Source organism: Cervus canadensis, chromosome 10, assembly GCF_019320065.1.
Source record: "Cervus canadensis isolate Bull #8, Minnesota chromosome 10, ASM1932006v1, whole genome shotgun sequence".
NCBI lineage: Eukaryota > Metazoa > Chordata > Mammalia > Artiodactyla > Cervidae > Cervus > Cervus canadensis.
The window spans coordinates 48,678,580-48,700,440 of NC_057395.1; the positions used below are offsets into that span (position 1 = coordinate 48,678,580).

Genomic DNA, 21,861 nt, shown 5'->3' on the forward strand with positions numbered 1-21,861 from the left:
AGGTTAGCAGCTCTCACTACATTTCTCAAACCCAAGCTAAATATGCAGGCCTTGTTAAACCACAGATTCATAGAAGCAAATGCTCTTCAAAGCACATACACAAGGTTTCTTCAGCCTCTCCACAGCCTTTCCTCTCTCACAAATACTGTGAGAAGAAGACATTCACTACAGACCTTCAAGAGACTCAGAAACTCCTAGGATTTCAGGAAGTTAAAAGGGAGAGTCCTGGGCCCCATTGACTTAAGCTTCATTGACATACCTTTGTTGTTTAGTTGTTAAGTTGTGTCCAATTCTTTACAACCCCATGGACTATAGCCCATCAGGCTCCTCTGTTCATGGGATTTTCCCAGGCAAGAATACTGAAATGGGGTGCTATTCCTTTCTCCAGGGGATTTTCCCAATCCAGGTATTGAACCCATGTCTCCTGCATTGCAGGCAGATTATTTACTGCTGAATCACACAAGAAGCCCCTCATGTAATATTCTGCGTTACTCTTCTAATTTTCTCTTCTACTCTACGTTGAGAGGTGCTTTTGTCTATTTATTCTACGTGCTTTTAGTTTATAAAAACATATTTTAAAAACCTTACAAGGCCTCTAAATACTGGTTTCCAAGTTGCTCCCTTGGGAGCATAGTTAATACTAAACATGGAAGAGAGAGCATGTGACACCGTTTGTGATCAGAGTGAGAGTTTTCAAACCTGAAAATGCTCTGATCAAGTTTTATCCAAAAGTGAATGAAGGGAGGCCTGGGAGGAGGGAGGAGCTTGAGGAGACCGAGGTACGCTTTTGCCTCTTCTCAGGCAAGAGGCAAGGGCGTTCTGTCATGTTAAGTCCAGTCATTCAATGTAAAGATTTGGGGCTGTCACAACCAACTCCTCCTCCTAGAAACTCTCCAGGACATCAACTCTTTCGAGCCTCTAAAGGTAGTATGTCTTGAAGACGCCCTTAACTTCACTCTCTATGGCCAGGCTCTGGGGGCATGTTCTTCATCTATGGCAGCAAACTTGCTTGATGCTGTCACTAGTCCACACTCAGTTGCTTTCTCCTTCTCACACACATGAGCTCCTCTCACGTACAGAGGAGGCTCCTCTGCCAGTGGCTTCCATCCACATGGGACCGGCCACTGCAAAGACAACCCCGTAGCAAAAAATCTTACTTGGAAATGTATTTATCTTGTCCACATGGGACTAGGGAAGTTTGGTGATGGTAGTCCATTCTTCCTTTCTCTTTTCATCAGAAGAAGAGGCCTATATTTGAAAGAAGACAGCAGTTAAAGTCCAGTTGTGTCTTTAAGAAGTCAGCAGAACATGGGCTGGGGGCTGGGAGCACATGGTTCTTTGTCCCTGCCCCAGATACATAGCTTGAGCAGCCCAACACTGACAAAGGGCCAGGAAGATGCCACACTGCTTGCCAGAGCTTCTGAGAAAAAAACCCAAATAAAAATGACAGTCCTTGCACAGCCCCAAAACAAATGCCCAAGCCACAGCCACAGAGGATGCTGGCACCCAAGCTGGTTTGAAGGAATGAATCTTCCTGAAGAGAACTTCACTACACAGAATAGAGATTTGTCTGGAAAGGAAAGTTGATATTACTGAGATATACTAAAGATGGGTAAACAACCTAAAAAAAAAATGCCCAAAGAGAAATGGGCACAATAAATCACAGCATATACATTATCATTAAAATATGACAATATGAAAGGCAATTTAATTACCTGAGAAAATGACAATACATTATGAAAACAAAGTTATAAAACTATGAGTCCAATTTTGTTTAATATACATGTAAGGCTTCCCTTGTGGCTCAGATGGTAAAGAATCTGCCTGCAATGTTGGAGACCCAGGTTTGATCCCTGGGTTGGGAAGATCCCTTGGAGAAGGAAATGGCAATCCACTCCAGTATTCTTTCCTAGAGAATTTCATAGACATAGGCGCCTGGCAGGCTACAGTCCAAGAAGTCTCAAAGAGCTGAACAAAACTGAGCAATTACACTTTCAAGGGTAGTTACCTTAGTGATAAAGAATCCACCTGCCAATGCAGGAGACACAAGAGGAGATGTGGGTTGGATCCCAGGGTCAAGAAGATCCCCTGAAGGAGGAAATGGCAACCCAATCCAGTATTCTTGCCTGGGAAATCCCATGGACAGAGGAGCCTGGCAGGCTACAGTCCATGGGGCTGCAAAGCTCCATGATGTGACTGAGCAGGCATGCATACAAGCATAAAATATGCAAATAGATACATATTACTTTGTTGCATGCTAGCAAAGTAACACTCAAAATTCTCCATGCAAGGCTTCAACAGTATGTGAACCACGAACTTCTAGATGCACAAGCTGGATTTAGAAAAGGAAGAGGAACCAGAGATCAAATTGCCAACATCTGCTGGAACATAGAAAAAGCAACAGAACTCCCGAAAAACATCTATTTCTGCTTCAAAGACTACACTAAAGCCTATGACTATGTGGTTCACAACAAACGGTGGAAAATTCTTAAAGAGATGGGAATACCAGACCACTTTATCAACCTCCTGAGAAACCTATATGCAGGTCAAGAAGGAACAGGTAGAACCAGACATGGAACAATGGACTGGCTCAAAATTGGGAAAGGAGTACATCAAGGCTGTATATTGTTACCCTGCTTATTTAACTTCTATGCAGAGTACATCATGCAAAATGCAGGGCTGAATAAAGCACAAGCTGGAATGAAGATTGCCAGGAGAAATATCAATAACCTCAGATATGCAAATGACACCATCCTTATGGCAGAAAACAAAGAACTAAAGAGCTTCTTGATGAAAGTGAAAGAAGAGAGTGAAAAAGCTGGCTTAAAAATACAAGATTCAGAAAACTAAGATCATGGCATCTGGTCCCATCACTTCATGGCAAATAGATGGGGAAACAATGGAAACAGTGAGACACTTTATTTCTTGGGGCTCCAAAATCAGATGGTGACTGCAGCCAGGAAATTAAAAGACGCTTGCTGCTTGGAAGAAAACCTATGACAAACCTAGAAAGCATATTAAAAAGCAGAAACATTAATTTGCCAACAAAGGTCCATCTAGTCAAAGATATGGTTTTTCCAGTAGTCATGTGTGGATGTGAGAGGTGGACCATAAAGAAGGCTGAATGCTGAAGAACTGATGTTTTTGAGCTGTGATGTTGAAGAAGACTCTTGAGACTCCCTTGGATTGCAAGATCAAACCAGTCAATCAAAAAGGAAATCAGTCTTCAATATTCACTGGAAGGACTGATCTGAAGCTCCAATACTGTGGCTACGAGATGCAAAGAGCCAATTCATTAGAAAAGACCCTGAAGCTGGGAAAGATTGAAGGCAGGAGGTGAAGGGGACAAGAGAGTATGAGATGGCTGGATGGCATCACTGACTCAATGGACATGAGTATGAGCAAGCTCCAGGGGTTGGTGAAGGACAGGGAAGCCTGGCGTGGTATGATCCATGGGGTTGCAAAAAGTCAGACACGACTGAGCAACTGAACAAGAACAACAACATACATTCATCTGAATGGATATATATAAATATATATATATATATAAATACATATAAAATATATATATATATATTGAAACATGATTATGCAGTATCCTTCGCCCTTACCCACTAGATGTCAGCAGCCATGGCCCCCAGTCACGACAATCAAAAATGTCTCCGGACATTACCACCGTCCCCGGTTTAGCTGCCCCCAGTTGAGAACTTTTGGCATATGTATATGTAAGTGAATGAAAGGCCAGCTCTCTCAGGTAACAGTATTATTAGAATTTTTCTCAAGTATTTTATTCTGAAATTTTTCAAAAACAAAATTTAAGAAGACAAGGAATAGCAATATACTTTTGGCTAGTCTATCCTTAACGTTTACTATCCTTACATTATAACACATCTGTCCATCCCTTTATCCATTCAATAATTCATCTTATCTTTCACACACAAAAAAGATATCCTTTCCATCATAGGGACTGGAATGCAAAAGTACAAAGCCAAGAGATTCCTGGACAGGCAAGTTTGGCCTTGAAGTACAAAATGAAGCCACGCAAAGGATAACAGAGTTTTGCCAAGAGAATACAGTGGTCATAGCAAACACCCTCTCCAACAACACAAGAGAAGACTCTACACATGGATATCACCAGATGGTCAATATCGAAATTAAATTGATTATATTCTTTGCAACTGAAGATGGAGAAGCTCTTTACAGTCAGCATAAACAAGATGGGGAACTGACTGTGGCTCAGATTATGAACTCCTTATTGCCAAATTCAGATTTAAATTGAAAAAATTAGGGAAAACCACTAGACCATTCGGGTATGACCTAAATCAAATCACTTACGATTATACAGTGGAAGTGACAAATAGATTGAAGAGATTAGATCTGATAGACAGAGAGCCTGAAGAACTATGGACGGAGGTTCCTGACATTGTACAGGAGGCAGTGATCAAAACCATACCCAAGAAAAAGAAATTCAAAAGGGCAATATGGTTGTCTGAGGAGGCCTTACAAATAGCTGAGAAAAGAAGAGAAGTGAAAGGCACAGAGTAAAGGAGAGATATACCCATTTGAATGCAGAGTTCCAAAGAATACCAAGGAGAGATAAGAAAGCCTTCCTCAGTGATCAATGCAAAGAAATAGAGGAAAACAATAGAATGGAAAAGACCAGAGATCTTTTCAAGAAAATTAGAGATATCAAGGGAACATTTCATGCAAAGATGGGCACAATAAAGGACAGAAATGGTATGGACCTAACAGAAGAGAAGATATTAAGAAGATGTGGCAAGAATACACAAAAGAACTATACAAAAAAGATCTTCATGACACAAATAACCAGGGTAGTATGATCACTCACCTAGAGCCAGACATCCTGGAGTGCAAACTCAAGTGGGCCTTAGGAAGCACTAGCAAGAACAAAGCTAGTGGGGGTGGTGGAATTCCAGTTGAGCTATTTCAAATCCTGAAAGATGATGCTGTTGAAGTTCTGCACTCAATATGCCAGCAAATTTGGAAGACTTAGCAGTGGTCACAGGACTGGAAGGTCAGTTTTCATTCCAATCCCAAAGAATGTTCCATCTACTGCACAATTGCACTCATTTCACATGCTAGCAAAGCAATGCTCAAAATTCTCCAAGCGAGGCTTCAACAGTACATGAACCATGAACTTCAGATGTTCAAGCTGTATTTAGAAAAGGCAGAGGAGCCAGAGATCAAATTGCCAACATCCATTGGATCATAGAAAAAGCAAGAGAGTTCCAGAAAATATCTACTTCTGCTTTATTGATTACACCAAAGCCTTTGACTGCGTAGATCACAACAAACTGTGGAAAATTCTTCAAGAGATGCGAATACAAAGATCACCTTACCTGTTTCCTGAGAAATCTGTATGCAGGTCAAGAACCAACAGTTAGAACTGGACATGGAACAACAGACTGGTTCCAAATTGGGGAAGGAGTACGTCAAGGCTGTATATTGTCACCCTGCTTATTTAACTTCTATGCAGAGTACATCATGCAAAATGCGGAGCTGGATAAAACACAAGCTGGAATGTGGATTGCCGGAAGAAATATCAGTAACCACAGATATGCAAATGACACCATCCTTATGGCAGAAAGCAAAGAAGAACTAAAGAGCCTCTTGATGAAAGTGAAAGAGAAGAGTGAAAAAGTTGGCTTAAAGCTCAACATTCAGAAAACTAAGATCATGGCATCTGGTCCCATCACTTTATGGCAAATAGATGGGGAAACAATGGAAACAGTGAGACACTTTATTTCTTGGGGCTCCAAAATCACTGCAGATGGTGACTGCAGCCAGGAAATTAAAAGACGTTTGCTCCTGGGAAGAAAAGCTATGACCAACCTAGGGAGCATATTAAAAAGCAGAGACATTACTTTGCCAATAAAGGTCCACCTAGTCAGAGCTATGGTTTTTCCAGTAGTCATGTATGGATGTAAGGGCTGGACTATAAAGAAAGCTGAGCGCTGAAGAATTGATGCTTTTGAACTGTGGTGTTGGGAAGACTCTTGAGAGTCCTTTGTACTGCAAGGAGATCCAACCAGTCCATCCTAAAGGAAATCAGTCCTGAATATTCATTGGAAGGACTGATGCTAAAGTTGAAACTCCAATACTTTGGCCACCTGATGCGAAGAACTGACTCATTGGAAAAGACCCTGAGGCTGGGAAAGATTAAAGGCAGGAGGAGAAGGGGACGACAGAGGATGAGATGGTTGGATGGCATCACCAACTCCAAGGACATGAGTTTGAGCAAGCTCCAGGAGTTGGTGATGGACAGGGAAGCCTGGCATGCTGCAGTCCATCGGGTCACAAAGAGTCAGACACAACTGAGCAATTAAACTGAACTGAACCCTTAATATTTACTATCCTTACACTATTAAACACATGTCCATCCCTTTATCCATTCAATAATTCATCTTATTTTTCACACATTTCAAAGTAAATTACACACAAAACATGTCTTAGCAATTTAAGAAGTTGAAATCATACTAAGTATCTTTTCCAACCACAGTAGTATTAAATTAAAAATCAACAGTAGAAAAAAACTGAAAAATTCACAAATATGTGGAAATTAAACAACACACTCTTGAACAACCAAAGAGACAAAGAAGAAACAAAAAAGAAACAAAAAAAAAAATGTTTAAAAACATTTTAAATAGAAACAGAAGCAAACACACTAACAGTTATGAGATACACCAAAAGCACCTCTAAGAGGGAACTTTATAACAATACATACCTACATTAAGAAAAAACAAATGAACAATCTAATTTTACACCTCAAGGAACTAGAAAAAGAAAAAACTAAACCCACAACTAGCAAAAAGAGGGAAACAGCAAATATCAGCAGAAATAAATGAAATGGAAACCAGAGAAATGATAGAAAAGGTCAATGAAACTAAGAGCTGGTTTTTTTAACAAGACAAACAAGTAGAAATGTATAGGTTGAATCAATAATTACATTTATTGATTTGTATATATTGAACCATACTTGTATTCCAAGGGAAAATCTCACTTGATCACAGTGCATGATCCTTTTAATGTACTGTCGAAATTCATTTTGCCAATATTTTGTGAGAATTTTTAAATTTATATTCATCTAGTATTTTGACCTGTTGTTGTTCAGCCACTCAGTTGTGTTGGACTTTTTGTGACCCTACGGACTGCAGCATGTCAGGCTTCCCTGTCCTCCACTATCTCCCAAAGTTTGCTCAAACTCATGTCCAATGAGTCAGTGCTCATTCTCTGTCACCCCCTTCTCCTCCTGCCCTCAATCTTTCCCAGCATCAGGGTCTTTTCCAGTTAGTTGGCTTGTAGTTTGTTTTTATTGTAATGTATTTATCTGGCTTTGGTATCTGGCCTTGTAAAATGAGTTTGACAGTGTTCCATCCTCTTCAATTTTTTGTAAGAGTTTGAGAAGGATCAACATTAACACTTCTTTAGACATTTGGTAGAATTCACCAGTGAAACCATCTGATCTTGGGCTTTCCTTTGTTGGGAGGTTTCTAATTGTGGATGCTCAATATCACTAATAATCAGGGAAATGCAAATCATGTAAACTATTAAATACAGGATGGATAAACAATAAAGTCCTACTGTACAGCATAGGGAAATATATTCATCATTCTGTGATAAATATGATGGAAAAATATGAAAAAGAATATGTGTATAACTGAGTCATTTTACTATACAGTAGTAATTAAATATGACATAAATCAACTATACCTCAATAATTTTTTTTTTTAAAACACAATGAGATATCTTTTCACACCTGTTAGAATGGCTATCATTACAAAGACATGAGACAACAAGCGTTGGTGAGGATGCAGGAAAACTGAAACCCTTATGAACTACAAGTGAGAATGTAAAATGGTGCAGCTACTATAGAAAACAGTATGGCAGTTTCTGAAAACACAATGACCCAAAAGCTATGGGAAGAGGTGAAAGCAGTTCTAAGAGGGAAGTTTATAGCAATACAAATTTACCTCAAGAAATGAGAAAAACATCAAATAAACAACCTTACCTTACACCTAAGCAAACAAAAAAGCTCAAAACCCACCAAAGTTGGTAGAAGGAAAGAAACTATAAAGAGTAGAAATAAATGAAATAGAAACGAAGGGAACAATAGCAAAGATCAATAAAACTAAAAGCTGGTTCTTTGAGAAGATAAACAAAATTGGCAAATCATTAGCCAGACTTATCAAGAGAAAAAGGATGACTCAAATCAATAAAATTAAAAATGAAAAAGAAGTTACAATGGACAATGCAGAAATAGAAAGGGTCATAAGAGACTACTACGAGCAACTCTATGCCAATAATAGACAAATTCTTAGAAAAGTACAACCTTCCAAAACTGAACCAGGAAGAAAGAGAAATCACAAACAAACCAATCACAAGCACTGAAATCGAAACTGTGATCAAAAATCTTCCAACAAACAAAAGCCCAGGGTCAAATGGCTTCACAGTCTAATTCTATCAAACATTTAGAGAAGAGCTAACACCTATCCTTCTCATTCTTCCAAAAAAATTGCAGAGGGAGGAAAACTCGAAACTCATTCTATGAGGCCACAATCACCCTGATACCAAAACCAGATAGAGATATCACATAAAAAGAAAATTACAGGCTAATAACACTGATGAACATAGATGCAAAAATCCTGAACAAAATACTAGCAAACAAATCTGACAACACATTAAAAGGATCATACACCATGATCAAGTGGGATTTATCCCAGGGGTACAAGACTTCTTCAGTATATGCAAATCAATCAAAGTGATACACCATATTAATATTATCTAATTATTAATATATAATTAATATTTATATATCTAATATATCTTAAATATAATCACATGTATCCTTAAAAGAAAGTCAGAGGGAGATTTTGCCACGGACAACCTCAACAGAGAAAGATATTTGAAGATGCTACTCTATGGATGAAAGATGGAGAAAGGGACCATTAGCCAAGGAACACAGTGAGAAAAGGCAAGCAAATTAACCCTCTCCCTCACCCCACAAAGGCTCTACAGGGAGCACAGCCTTACTAACACCTTGGTTTCAGCCCACTAAAACCAATGTCAGACTTCTGGCCTCCAGAATGGAAGACAGTACATTTTTGTTGCTTTAAGCCACCAAGTCTGTGATCAGTTTTTACAGCAGCAACAGGAAAACAAGGGGAGTTATAAGAGAAGGGTGTGATCTGACTTGAATTTTGGAATGATTACCTCACTCTACTCTCTACTTTGAGAAAGGATTAGGGAAGGAAACAGAGGCAAAGGGACCAATTGAGAGGCCTGTCCCAGGGAAGCAGGCAGTGGGGATGGAGTAACAGGGTCCAATGAGTTTAAAGAGGTAGAGAAAAAAGTCATGCTCCATCAGTAAAAAGATTTGGAAAGGGCCAGCTTCCCACATTACACCGGGCTGCTGGGTAGCCAGGTAGGGTCATAAACACGGCTGTGAGGAAGATGCGCCGAGTTTGAGGCAGGTCATGGAACCCTATGATGCTGATGACAGGAAGTCCTGCCAGGCCTGTGCCCCAGGAAAGAGACAGTGTGGAGCTCCCAGGGAGGGAATCCTGGCTCTGCTGAGGGGAGGGAGGTCAGGAGAGTGGCAAGGTCACCAAGGAGAGAGTAGGGAGGACTGAAGGGGCAGGGCCAAGGGCAGGGATCCAATGAACCCAGTGGGTTAGGCATAGGCAGGAAAAAAAGAGTCCCTAGAAGAGGAGGAAAAAGAGGAGACACAGTATCTTGGAAACCAAGAGAAGGAGTCCATGATCAGCAGAGCCAGGAGCTGGTGGTGGGAACCCAAGGAATAGAAACCAAGAGCAGTCTCTGATTACCACACCAGGTCATGAGGGACCTCAGCCAGAGCCAGTTCCAAAGTTTAGATAGAGTGGAAATCAGATTAGTGGTGCCTGTTCATTGACAGACCTCATCCTGAACATTCAAGTCTTTCTCCAGCCAGGGAAATCTTATCCTATACTAGCTTTGATTGCTGCTTCTCTTCCTTCCACTCTTGGTTTATCTTCTGCAATGTCTGTCTTCTCTCTCCAGCATTATTCAGCTCAGTTCAGTTGCTCAGTCGTGTCTGACTCCTTGCAACCCCACGGACTGCAGCACATCAGGCTTCCCTGTCTATCACCAACTCCCAGAGCTTGCTCAAACTCATGGCGCTGATGCCATCCAACCATCTTATCCTCTGTCATCCCCTTGTCCTCCTGCCTTCAATCTTTCCCAGCACCACAGTCTTTTCCAGTGAGTCAGTTCTTTGCATCAGGTAGCCAAAGTATTGGAACTTCAGCATCAGTCTTTCCAATGAACACTCAGGGTTGATTTTCTTTCAGGTTGACTGGTTTGATCTTGCAGTCCAAGGGACTCTCAAGAGTCTTCTCCAACACCACAGCTCAAAAGCATTAATTCTTTGACGTTCAGCTTTCTTTATGGTCCAACTCTCACATCCATACATACTTTTTTACTTACCAGGTTGATAAAAATCATCAAGTGGTCTGAAGGCCCAAATGTGGGAATTCTCTAAAGTTCAGTCACTCTCTCCCTAGTAAGTGATTTCACCAAGGCCATCACTATAAATCTGACCTAGGCTTCTGATGTGGCACAGTGGTAAAGAATTCGCCTGGTATACCAATGCAGGAGATGCAAGAGATGTGGGTTAGATCCCTGAATAGGAAATGTCAACCTGCTGCAATATTCTTGCCCGGAAAATTCCATGGAAAGAGGAGTCTGGTTGGCTACAGTCCATGGGGTCACAACTGAGCACACACATAGATTCGTTTGGCCCAATCTTTGTCTTCAGCCTGACTTCCCCTCACCTGTTTTTTTTTAAATTTTGTGTTTTTTTACTTTTACATTTCTTGGATTAGGAATGTTAGGAAAATACTTACACAGTCTACCATATTGTTGAGCTGAAATTACAGATAACTGATTCTAGGACCCAAGCCCTCCTTTGTCGGTCTCAAGGATAACATCTGCATCTGTCTTCATAAACTTTCCAATCATCACCACAAATCACTGGCTACCTCCAGCCAGCAGAAGAGGGAAGAAAAAGCTAGGTAAATTTACCTACACTTTAAGGCAAACACAGTAACAGAGCAAACAAAAGGCCGGAATTTAGAGTTCAGTCCAATCTTCCTTAAACAGAATGTTGCTTCTCACACAAGGAAGAGTCAGAGGAAGATGGTTGATGGGGCTGGGATATGGATTCAATTGGACACTTTTGCCAAGGATGCCCACCAGTATCTACAGTCTTGAAGAGAGAAATCTGCTCAGCTAGCTAGTTGCAATTCTTCTGCCTTCTCTGTTAACAAGAATTTATGAAGCCCTTCTGGACTCCAAAATGCCTTGTAAGGATCATTTCCATGCATCACTTCCACTATGCCTTGAGAATACAGAACAACTCTTCACCATCTCTTGGAAGAGGGGAAAGTAAGAGAGAGGGGAAGGAGGGGGGCTTCCCACATCAGCCAGCATCTAAGGCACAGAACTGAAACAGCTCACTGAGTCCCATACAGAGAAAGGAGAAGAGAGAAAGCAGGGGACAGGAATGAAAGGGCAGATTTGACATAAATAATCTTTGAAGTTTAAAACATATTTAAACCTACTGAACCCCCCTGTGAACATGACCACTTAGCCCTCAGGAATTCTAAATCAGTACAACTTCTCTTTAGAAAAACGTTAAAAGATGGAATGCATGCATGTGTGTGTGCTAAGTGGCTTCAGTTGTATCCGACTCTTTGCAACTCTATGAACTGTAGCCTGCCAGGCTCCTCTGTCCATAAGATTCTACAAGCAAGAACACTGAAGCAGGTTGCAGTGCCCTCCTTCAGAAGATCTTTCCAACCCAGGGATCAAACCCACATCTCTTATGTCTCCTGCATTGGCAGGCAGGTTCTTTCCCACTAGCACCACCTGGGAAGCCCCATTAACTATAAAGCACATCTGCTAAAATGTCTAGAGACGTGAATACTGTTGGGCTTGCCGAGTCAGGACACGAGCCTCCTAGTCACCTAGACACACTGGAGACATGTTGAGGCCACTAACCAATCAGTCCTCTCTTCTGGCACCACTTCATGCCCTAGCAGAATGTTCTGGGTTCTACTCAGTTCCATTAAATGCCTGCATGATGCCATGCAGCTTGTCAGCAGAATCTAGTACTTCTCACATGAAGACCCTTCCTGCCTGCTCCCAGGACAACCTGAGGACACAATCTTCCCTAAGATCCAAGAGAATGTCTTGACAAAGCAAAGGTTCCTAAGCTATTGAAGATGATGCCATCCCAACTACAGAGAACTTTCGGGGCCTGCTCTCCATGTTCTGTGAGGGTACTCCTTCTTCTCAGACCCAAGGAAACTCACACATTCCCTAAACCCTGCCAAAACTTACCTCCCCCTAAAAACTTCTCCCACTATCCCTGGGTAGTGTTGAGGGGATGGCATCCACACTTCAGCCTGTCCTTCATTATAGCACTTACCACCACACAGAAACCACTAATTTAATGTTTCTTTCTTCTCCTGGGCCTAGAGGTTTCTCTCTTTGGGCCCCAGATCCCACACTGTGTCTCTCTCCTGAAAATATTCTCATTCTCATTATTAATTATTTGGAAACAGTGGATTCAACAGTCAGCCCAAGGAAAGCTAACCTGCTGTTTTATGTCAGGGAATTCCTAGAGGCAGAGGATTCTTGTGCACATGAGTTATTGAGGAAGTGACTTCAGGAGAAACCTGTAAGGAAGTGAGGGAAGCAAGACTGGGCTGGGGAAGGAACTGGAGCCCAGCCACAGCCTGATCCCATGGGAGCTCTAGGGTGTGAACAACTTCATGGAACTGTCCCACACTAAGAGAGGCAGACCAGGCCTTTGTTTCTGGCACTAGTCAGTCATTGGCTGAGAGTCACCCCTGGGAGCGGGGAGTGAGAGCCGAGGCATTTCCCTGAAGAGCAGTTCTCAAGACTGGGGAGCAACTGAGACCTGTTAACAGGCCACACTTGTAACATGCGGTAGATAAAGGGGATTGGGTGGATACCAGCAGCGACCACCACACATGCCCCACGTGAGGGCTTGAAACAGCTCCTGGCTCTGTCACCTTCTTCCACCCACTCTCAAGCTGGGAGGAAACAGCTGCCCGCCCAGCATCACTGGGTGCAATGCAAGGCTGAGCTGTAGAAATGGGGACAGATGCCCGAGCTCTGGATCGGTAAAAACCCTGTGGCTACCCTGTAGCTGTTGCACAAAGGACTTTTTCCTTTCTCTTTTCACAGACTCCCCACTCACAGGTGTTTCCAGACTCCCCAAGAATAAACGAGGGGCTATCCAGGCCCTTAAAATTAACCAGCTCAGCTTCCTATGAGAAGAGAAAGCATTAAATCCTTAGGAAGCTTGAGGAGGTAGAAAAGGCATTCAAAGCTGTCTTAAAAGAAGACTTTAAAGAACAGCTTTGTCTGTTCTTGGTTCTTGGTTCCTCCAAATTCCTGTGCCCTCATTCCCTTTCTGTCAGGGAGCCCAGAGAACACACTGAAGCTAATCTGGTTTCAGAGCATTGCCAGGAGGCTGGCTAATCCCTACAAAGCTTCTGATTAAGCCTAGAGACTAAGTGTCTCTCATCTTATTGATCAACTGGAAAGTCCCAGCAGGCAAATAAAGAACAGAAATAGGGGAAACCCCTGGCAGGAAAGCCCACAGTGAGATGAAGAACCTCTTCAGTGGTTTATTTGCTTCTTTGTTTTCTGTCTTCCTGTTTGCATAACCAGAGTCAGGCCCCACATCCTGACTCCCACCTCAGCTCCCAGGGTAGGATGGGGTGTGAGGGAACAACAGCCAATTTATAGGACCCAGGCAGTCCCAGTCTCTAAGAAGACATAACAAGAAGAGAGAGACAGTCTGGGAAAGGTGGGGGCTTATTCCACAAAACATTCCCAGTGGGGCAAACCCCATAGTGCTATGCCCTGACCAGTGAGAAGGATATGCACTTGGCAAGGCCTCAACTGAAATCAAGGTGGAAAGGGGTAACAGTTGACCTCAAGACACACAACATCTCAGAGGTTCTAATTCTGGGTGCTCATTAGACTCTCTTGGAGTGGGAGTGGGGTACGTTGGTGTGTGCTGTTGTGTCCGACTCTTGAAGACCCCCTTGACTATAGCCCACCAGACTCCTCTGCCCATGGAATTTTCCAGGCAAGAATACTAGAGTGGGTTGCCATTTCCTACTCCAAGGGATCTTCCTGATCTAGGGATCAACCCGCATCTCCTGTGTCTCCTGCCTTCGCAGGCAGATTCCTTACTACTGCACCACCTGGGAAGCCAAGGGAGTCGGGTAGGAGGGTTGATTTGAAATTCCTGATGTTGAGGCTGCAACTCTGACCAATTTCTTCAGACCCTCCAGGAAGAGGTGCAGGCATGAGCATTTTTAAAACCTCCCCACGTCATGCCAATGTACAACCACGGCTGAGAGCCACCATGAAATATGAAGGAGATAGAGCTGTGTAAACTGAGGACACCCCCAAACGTATCTCAAAGTAGTCTTTCAGGAATGGAAGGAACAGAATTTTCTAAAAACCAATGAGTTGTCTTTTGCACCCCCCTCCCATTACTAAACTTCAAAGGGGAGAGGGGACAGCATAGAGTATCCCCAAGAATGAGAACAGATGCACAGAGCAGATGCAAGGGGCCCCATCCAGCAAACCAGGGCACCACACCACAGAAACCAGGAAGTCAGCTACAGGCACCAGATGCAAATGAAACACTAACTGGAGGCCTGCAGCTTCCCCTTTTGAGGCCTCTCTCTACCTCTTTTCAGAACCCTGCTCTGCCCTGCCCTCTGGGGACAATCTGGAGCTCCAGGGTTGGAGGAGAAAGCTCTCTGACCTGGTGCTTTATATTAGAGCGTTGAACACTGCTTCATCAGGTCTCCAGAGGAACTCCACTTTATAACCAAGCAGTGAAAGAGGAGATAATGCTATCCCCTCTGCACTTCAGCTCGCTAGGATGGGAGCAGGAAGAAGTATCAATGGCAAACAGGAAACCCCAGTCCTATAGCACCATACAAGGAAGGAGACTTGAGCTATGGCCTGGGGCCCTGCCAAGATCTAGAGATTACAAGAGATGCCACTTGAGCCTCCTAGACAACAGTAAAATCTGGGCTGCCTAGGAAGGAACAGCATACTTTCCCTTCCATTGCTTTCCTCAATAAAAGGTCCACTTTCTGGCCAAACCCACATGCCTCCTCCATTCCTTTCCCACCCCTGGTGTCCAGGTCCCCAGGGAACCACCTACTGGGCTCCCAGTCACTCTGCTCAGGAAAAGAGCACTAAACAGCACAAAAGGGAGAGATAAGGTCAAGTGTACTGGGTATATGTACTCCATTTCCTCAGCTTTATTGTGCCTGCGAACACTAAGCTTTGCCCCTCTGCACCCCAAAAAGATGTTTGAGGTTAGAGAAAAGTGAGACGAGAAGGTAGTAAGTTGGTGCAAAAGTAACTGCAGTTTTTGCATTGTTGAAATTTGCTGTTTGATCCTGGAATTCATTCTTAAATAAATGTGGTTATGCGGCATCATTTTAAGGCATCTTTCTCATTGTTTTTTGTTTGTTTTTTTTTTTTTTTTGCTAATGACTTACTACTTGCTGTTTATTTTATATTTACTTTAGATCATGGAAATGACAGACAAAAAGCAAATTCGAGCAATTTTCTTATTAACTTGTGACATCAACAACACATTTGGCCTGGGAACTCCTAACAAACAGTGTGGTGGTGGTTCAGTAAGTTTTGTAAAGGAGATGAGAGCCTTGAAGATGAGGAATGTAGTGGCTGGCCATCAGAAGTTGACAACGACCAACAGAGAGCCATCACTGAAACTTAGAACCATATGAGAAGTTGCTGAAGAACTCAGCATTGACTATTCTATGGTCATTCGACATTGAAGCAAACTGGAAAGGTGAAAAAGCTTAATAAGTGGATGCCTCATAAGCTGACTGCAAATAAAAAAAATTGTCTCTTTAAAGTGTCATCTTCTCTTATTCTACGCAACAACAAGCCATTTCTCAATCGGATTGTGGCGTGTGATGAAAAGGTGATGACTAGCTCAGTGGTTGGACTGAGAAGATGCTCCAAACCACTTCCCAAAGCCAACCTTGCACCAAAAAAAGGTCATGATCACTGTTTGGTGGTCTGTTGCCAGTCTGATCCACTCTAGCTTTCTGAATCCCGGCAAAACTATAACATCTGAGAAGTACGCTCAGCAAATCAATGATATACACCAAAAATTGCAGTGCCTGCAGCTGGCATTGGTCAACAGAAAGGGCCCAATTCTTCTCCACCACAACATCCGAATTCATGTCGCACAACCAATGCTTCAAAGGTTGAACGAATTGGGCTGCGAAGTTTTGCCTCATCCGCCATATTCACGTGACCTCTCGCCAACTCATGGACAGAGGAGCCTGGCAGGCTACAGTCCATGGGGTCACAAAGAGAGACATGAGTGAGGGACTTTCACTTCACTTCACTCACCAACAAACTACCACTTCTTCAAGCATCTCGACCACTTTTTTGCAGGGAAAATACTTCCACAACCAGCAGAATACAGAAAATGATTTCCAAGAGCTTGTGGAATCCCAAAGCAGGGATTTTTAAGCTACAGGAATAAACAAACTTATTTCTCATTGGCAAAAATGTGATTGCAATGGTATCTATTTTGGTTAATAAAGATGTGTTTGAACCTAGTTATAATGATTTAAATTTAAAAATTTATAGTCCAAAACCACAAAAATGTTTGCACCAACCTAAATAACCGGGAAGAGGTTGGTGTGTTCTGCCTGAGGAGGGATGGCACTTTTATGCAGAGGCAGGCAGCAAAAAAGAAGACTAGTCAAAGGAAGCCCTGATCACCTATTTTCCTCACAAACAGTGAACAGAACAATCACAACAATATTACTATGCTAATAATAAAACAACAAATGTGAATAATAGATGACTAACAGAAATGCAAGCTTACTACAGGCTAGCTATTACCTGTTTTGATTCATTTAATCTCCATAACAACCCCATGTAGAAAGAAATCTTAACAGTCTCGCTTTGCAGATGAAGCAATTGAAGCACAAAGAAGTTAAGTATTAATAACTTGTCCAAAGACACACAGTCAGGAAGAGAGAGAGCTGGAGTTCAAACTCAAGACTGTCTGATGCAAAACAGAACTTATATTTGCTACACAAATATTTGCTACACAGCTGCCTTGCAGTGAAGAAGTTTTCAGCTAAAAATCACCCGACCTGGCCATATTCTAGAGAAATATATATCAGAATCCTCCAGAGGGCTCATTAAATACAGATTCCTTTTCTCCCATCATCCCAATTTCTGATTCAACACTTCTGGAGTGGAGTCTGAGAAGGTGCATCCCTAACAAGCTTCCAAGTGCTGCTGGTAACAAGACTCTAAAAGTTTTCTCCTATTCCTTAAAAGAACTCTTAATTTTTATCACTTTAAAGATGAGGAAACAGAAGGTTAGGTGACTTGCCCCAGGTCACAGAGCTGACATGAAAACAATGCCCCTTCTCTGGTGCCTTGGCTAAGCAGTGGGCATGAGGGTCTCCAAGTAGGACAGGCAGCTGAAGGCTGGCTTCAGCTGCTGGCCACAGAATGCCCCAGAGTCCTGGGGAAGACAGATGAGTCAGTGACTGGCCTGGCAGACAACCTGCAGGAAAAGCAGACCCTGCAGGGGATACAGATCCCACCCAGAGACCTGGGTACTTGCAATGTCACAGGGCCATGAATGCCCAGACATATCTCACCCTCTGTCTACAGAAGAAGCTATTCCTCACACTCATGGGCCCCACAAACTGCCTGCCCCTCCTTCTGGAAAAAGCCTAGGGGGTCTAACAACAGGTCCAAGGCCCCAGCTGACAAGCAACCTCACTCCTAGCCCCAGAGAAGCCTCTATCTGGTACACCTGCCAGATGAGTATATGAGACTCAGCAGGTAGTCAAGTGGGCTCCCTCATGCCAGGAGCATGGCCTGCAAAAGCCCCAGCTCCTTCTGCTGACAGCTTGGGCATTGATCCTTCTTGCTCAGGCCTTTTGCACACTGGTCTGAATTCTTCAGTGTGCCTGTGGAAGCTCTGAGGAAATGGTCTGTTTCCTGCTGAGAAGAACTGTCTCCTACTCCCATGCTAGTAGGCAGGTGGCCAGGTGAGTGACCTAGGGAGTCCCAACAAACAATCACCCCCCTACACAATCATCTCATGGGCCCAGATGAGCAACTACTTGTTTATAGGGAAGTCTCATCTACATCCACAAGTTTTTTACTTTCTGGATGGATATTTAGAAGGAAACCCAAAGACCCTTAGCCTCATGTCAAATGGAGTGGGAGTTGGAGTGGGACCAAAAAGACATAAAGAAAGCAAAAATCATATAGAAAAGGTTATATGTGTGTGAATGTGTAGGTGTAGATGTGTGAGGTAATGTATAGGTATAAATGTGTAAGAGAGTATGCATGTGTAAATGTGTAAGTATCAGTGTGAGGGAGAGTGTAAGTATGTGCAAATGAATGTGTGTAGGTAGGGGTGTATGAGAGTGTGTGGAGAGAGAGGGAGTGTGTGTGTGTGCGTGTGCGTGTGTGTGTGTGTAAAGAACTTTGACTATAGCTCAGAGAACCCACAAGACCTAGAAAGAAAACTTCCAATATCTACAGGCCCCCAGGGAAGGGCCTAGTCACCTCTCCCTCCCTAAAGCAGCACCTCCACCACCTTCACCCAAAGGGGTCCTGCTAAGATGTGTCCCCTCACAGGATAAAACTCAACAAAGTGCAAAATTCCATATAACTGACTTGGCACGAGGAAAGAATGGGAAGTTGGTGGAAGCAAATAAGACTAAACATTCCTTGACCTGCATTTCTTAAAACCAAGGGTTGTTTTATGGGGTATTTAAAGTCCTACCTTCCGAAGGGCAAATTAAGCTCTCCTCCAGCCCAATAATTACAAGATTTAATTGGAGCCCTGTCTCACAGGGAGGACCCAAGGTCTGTGTCACTCCTCGTGCTCCGAGCCTCCACTTGCCATCAGCTCGGCAGGGCCTGCTGGCTTATCCAGGCCAAGCTGGGAGGCTGCCGCCAATGCCCCACTTCCTACAAGCACAGGTTTCTCTCTGGCCACACTTCCTGTTTACTGAGTGCTTCTCTGAGACTCATCTCTGACCTCACATCCCCTTCCTAAGGATACCCCAGCGGTCCTTCCCTTTTTTGGTGCTACTGACTGAGACTCTGAGCTTTGTGTGCAGAGATCTTAGGGTTTCCCCTCCTTGCTTCCCCAGAGTCAGGATAGGAAATTCAAAAGCCTAAAGTGCTGGCTTCCATCACCCCCAGGTATGGGCAGGTTCCTTGCCCTTGGAAGCAGTAATGAAGGGCAAGCAGAGGAAGGGTCCAGAAAGTACTGAGCCTCCCCCTGGGGGCAGCCGTGGTGCAGCATCTTATATCCACCCTTTCTTAACCTTGTTAACACCCTGCAATATGTACAGGCAGGGAAATTCAGCCTCACACAGCAGATCTGGGACCCAGGAGAGACAGCTCATTCAGGGGTTTCCAGAACATTTCCAGGAGGCTCAGGGGAAGTTTTCCACAAAACCACACTCACACTCTCCTCCTCATGTCCTGCAACCAGCTGACTAACCCTAAAGAAAAATCAGCACCATGAAAAACAGAACTTCTCGAAATGGTCTTCAAAGGCCATTTCTGTAAAGTCTTTTCACTTCCCCCTCACTGTCTGGGATTCAAAGAGCAGCTGGGCAGAGAGAAAACAGGCAGAGCCAGGTAAAGTAATTTCCAGAGAGCACAGTACGTACATGTGTCCCCTCCCAGACCTACATTTTCTCAGCAACTTGCTGGAGGGTGGGCAGTTTCCTCTGGGAGCTTGATTAATGAGGAACTTAAAGCATTTTCCACAGAACAAGGCGTCCCACAGCAAAGCCACTTGACCTTCTCCCTTGACCCCTGAATACAGCCACGCAACTTAGTATCCAGGTTCTGGGTACTGAAGCTTCCTGATCTCCTCTCACCTCAGACCAGACTGAAACACACATACATACCACCTCCCCTGCTTCCACTCCTCTGCACCATGTCCCTGATTATCTTGTCAAATACACAACCCACCATACACACAAGAGAGCAATCCTTGGCCCAGATGTCTATAAAAGCTTGCACGGAGCTTTAGGAAGAGGGCACTGATTATCTGAGGCCACTACCCATCTCCCAGAGTACTTAGGATCTCATGGACTCCACCAGTTAAAGTCTTCTCTGCATCCCAGGCAGGCCGACCCTGCCTGCGGACAAAGCATTTGGCAGCGGCCACAGGTGCCATGGTGGGTATTTAGTAAGTTGAGTTGAGCTACAGGATCTGGAATACACAAAGGACATTTCAAACAGGCTGAGGCTCTCATCCTCATTCTTTAAGGAAGATGGTCTCAACAATCCAACTTCCATCTGGTGTGGACCTTACTCGCTATAGGATAGCTGTTAGGTTTAAGGCACAGCAAACCCCATGCACACTCTCTCAATCCCACCACCACACACAAAAAACCCTGGGATATGATGATTCAGCAGTAGAGGCCTGAGGCCCAAGGCCCAGCTGCTAGCAACCAGCAAGTCCCAAATGTGATGAGTTCTGATGCCCACTGGCTGTCCACCTTTGTTTTGCTCAGCTGAGATGGAGGTCACACCCTGACCCCCATCCCAGGTGATGGCAGCAGAAGCAACAAGGATGGCCAGGTCCTTGTGGCCCAGTCTGAAATGAAAATGCGAGAGACCAAATACCACAATTCTCTCCAGGGCTTCCTTGTTCCTTTTTTTCTTTTATACAAGGAAAATGGATTTTTTTTAAATTTTAAAGATATAGAAAAACGAAAAGATTAAGATCAACAAAAGGACAATTATGGTTCAGTTGCACTTTTATAGGAAACCTAGAGTAGGCAAACTCATGAAGATGTTAATAGAAGATACCAGCAGCTGGAGTGAGGGGAATGAATGGAGAGTTAGTGTTCAATGGGTACAGAGTCTCTGTTTGGAAAAGTTCTGGAAATGAATAGTGGCTATGGTCATAAAACACAGTGAATGCAATCAATGCCACTGCTATGGTCTGAATGTTTGTGTCCTCTCCCAGTTCATATGCTGAAATCCTATGATGGCATTAGGAGTGGGTGGGGGGAATAAAAAAAAAAAAAGAGCTGGTGGGGGGGCTTTGGGAGGTAAACTAGGTCACAAAGGTAGAGCCATGAATGGGATTAAAGGAGACCCACAGCTGCTTTTGCCACAGGAAGGTACAACGATAAGTCTGTGATCTGGAAGAGGACCCTCACCTGACCATGTTCACAGTCTGATCTGACTCCCAGCCTCCAGAACTGTGAGCAGTAAGTCTCTGTTGTTTATAAGTCAGTCAGTCTGTGGCATTTGTTATACAGTATAGCTCAAATGGACTAAGACTGAATTGTACACTTAAAAATGGTTTAAAAGTTTAATTTTATATTGTGCATATTATAAATACAATAAAAAATTGAAAATAATGTAAGAAAATGTAAGATTAAAATCTTCCAAAATTCCACCACTCAGTGGAATTATTATCACTATTAATATTTTTCCACATACCCTTTCAGAGGCAAATATAAACAGACCTTACAAAACCAGCACATTGTTTGGAAATGGCAACCCACTTCAGTATTCTTGCCTGAGGAATCCCATGGACAGAGGAGCCTGGTGGGCTACAGTCCATGGGGTCGTTAAGGAGTTGGACACAACTGAACGACTGAACAATAACAACAGCACAATGTCTGGTAACCTACTCTTTACAAATGTATATTTTCCCATATTAACAGA

General features: G+C 43.3%; 1 protein-coding gene across 4 annotated transcripts in view; it reads right to left on the bottom strand.

The window, feature by feature from the left end:
* RASSF2 (Ras association domain family member 2) overlaps positions 1-21,861 on the bottom strand; it is a 48,487-nt gene that overhangs the window by 21,326 nt on the left and 5,300 nt on the right. For 3 of the 4 annotated variants that reach the window (XM_043479795.1, XM_043479792.1, XM_043479793.1), the window contains one exon: positions 1,158-1,248. In XM_043479795.1, the coding sequence (XP_043335730.1) occupies positions 1,158-1,216 (59 nt within the window). In that variant the 5' untranslated portion in view covers positions 1,217-1,248. Of the gene's footprint in view, positions 1-1,157; positions 1,249-18,937; positions 20,088-21,861 lie in introns of those variants that run through there. The other variant, XM_043479794.1, reaches the window with a different exon arrangement.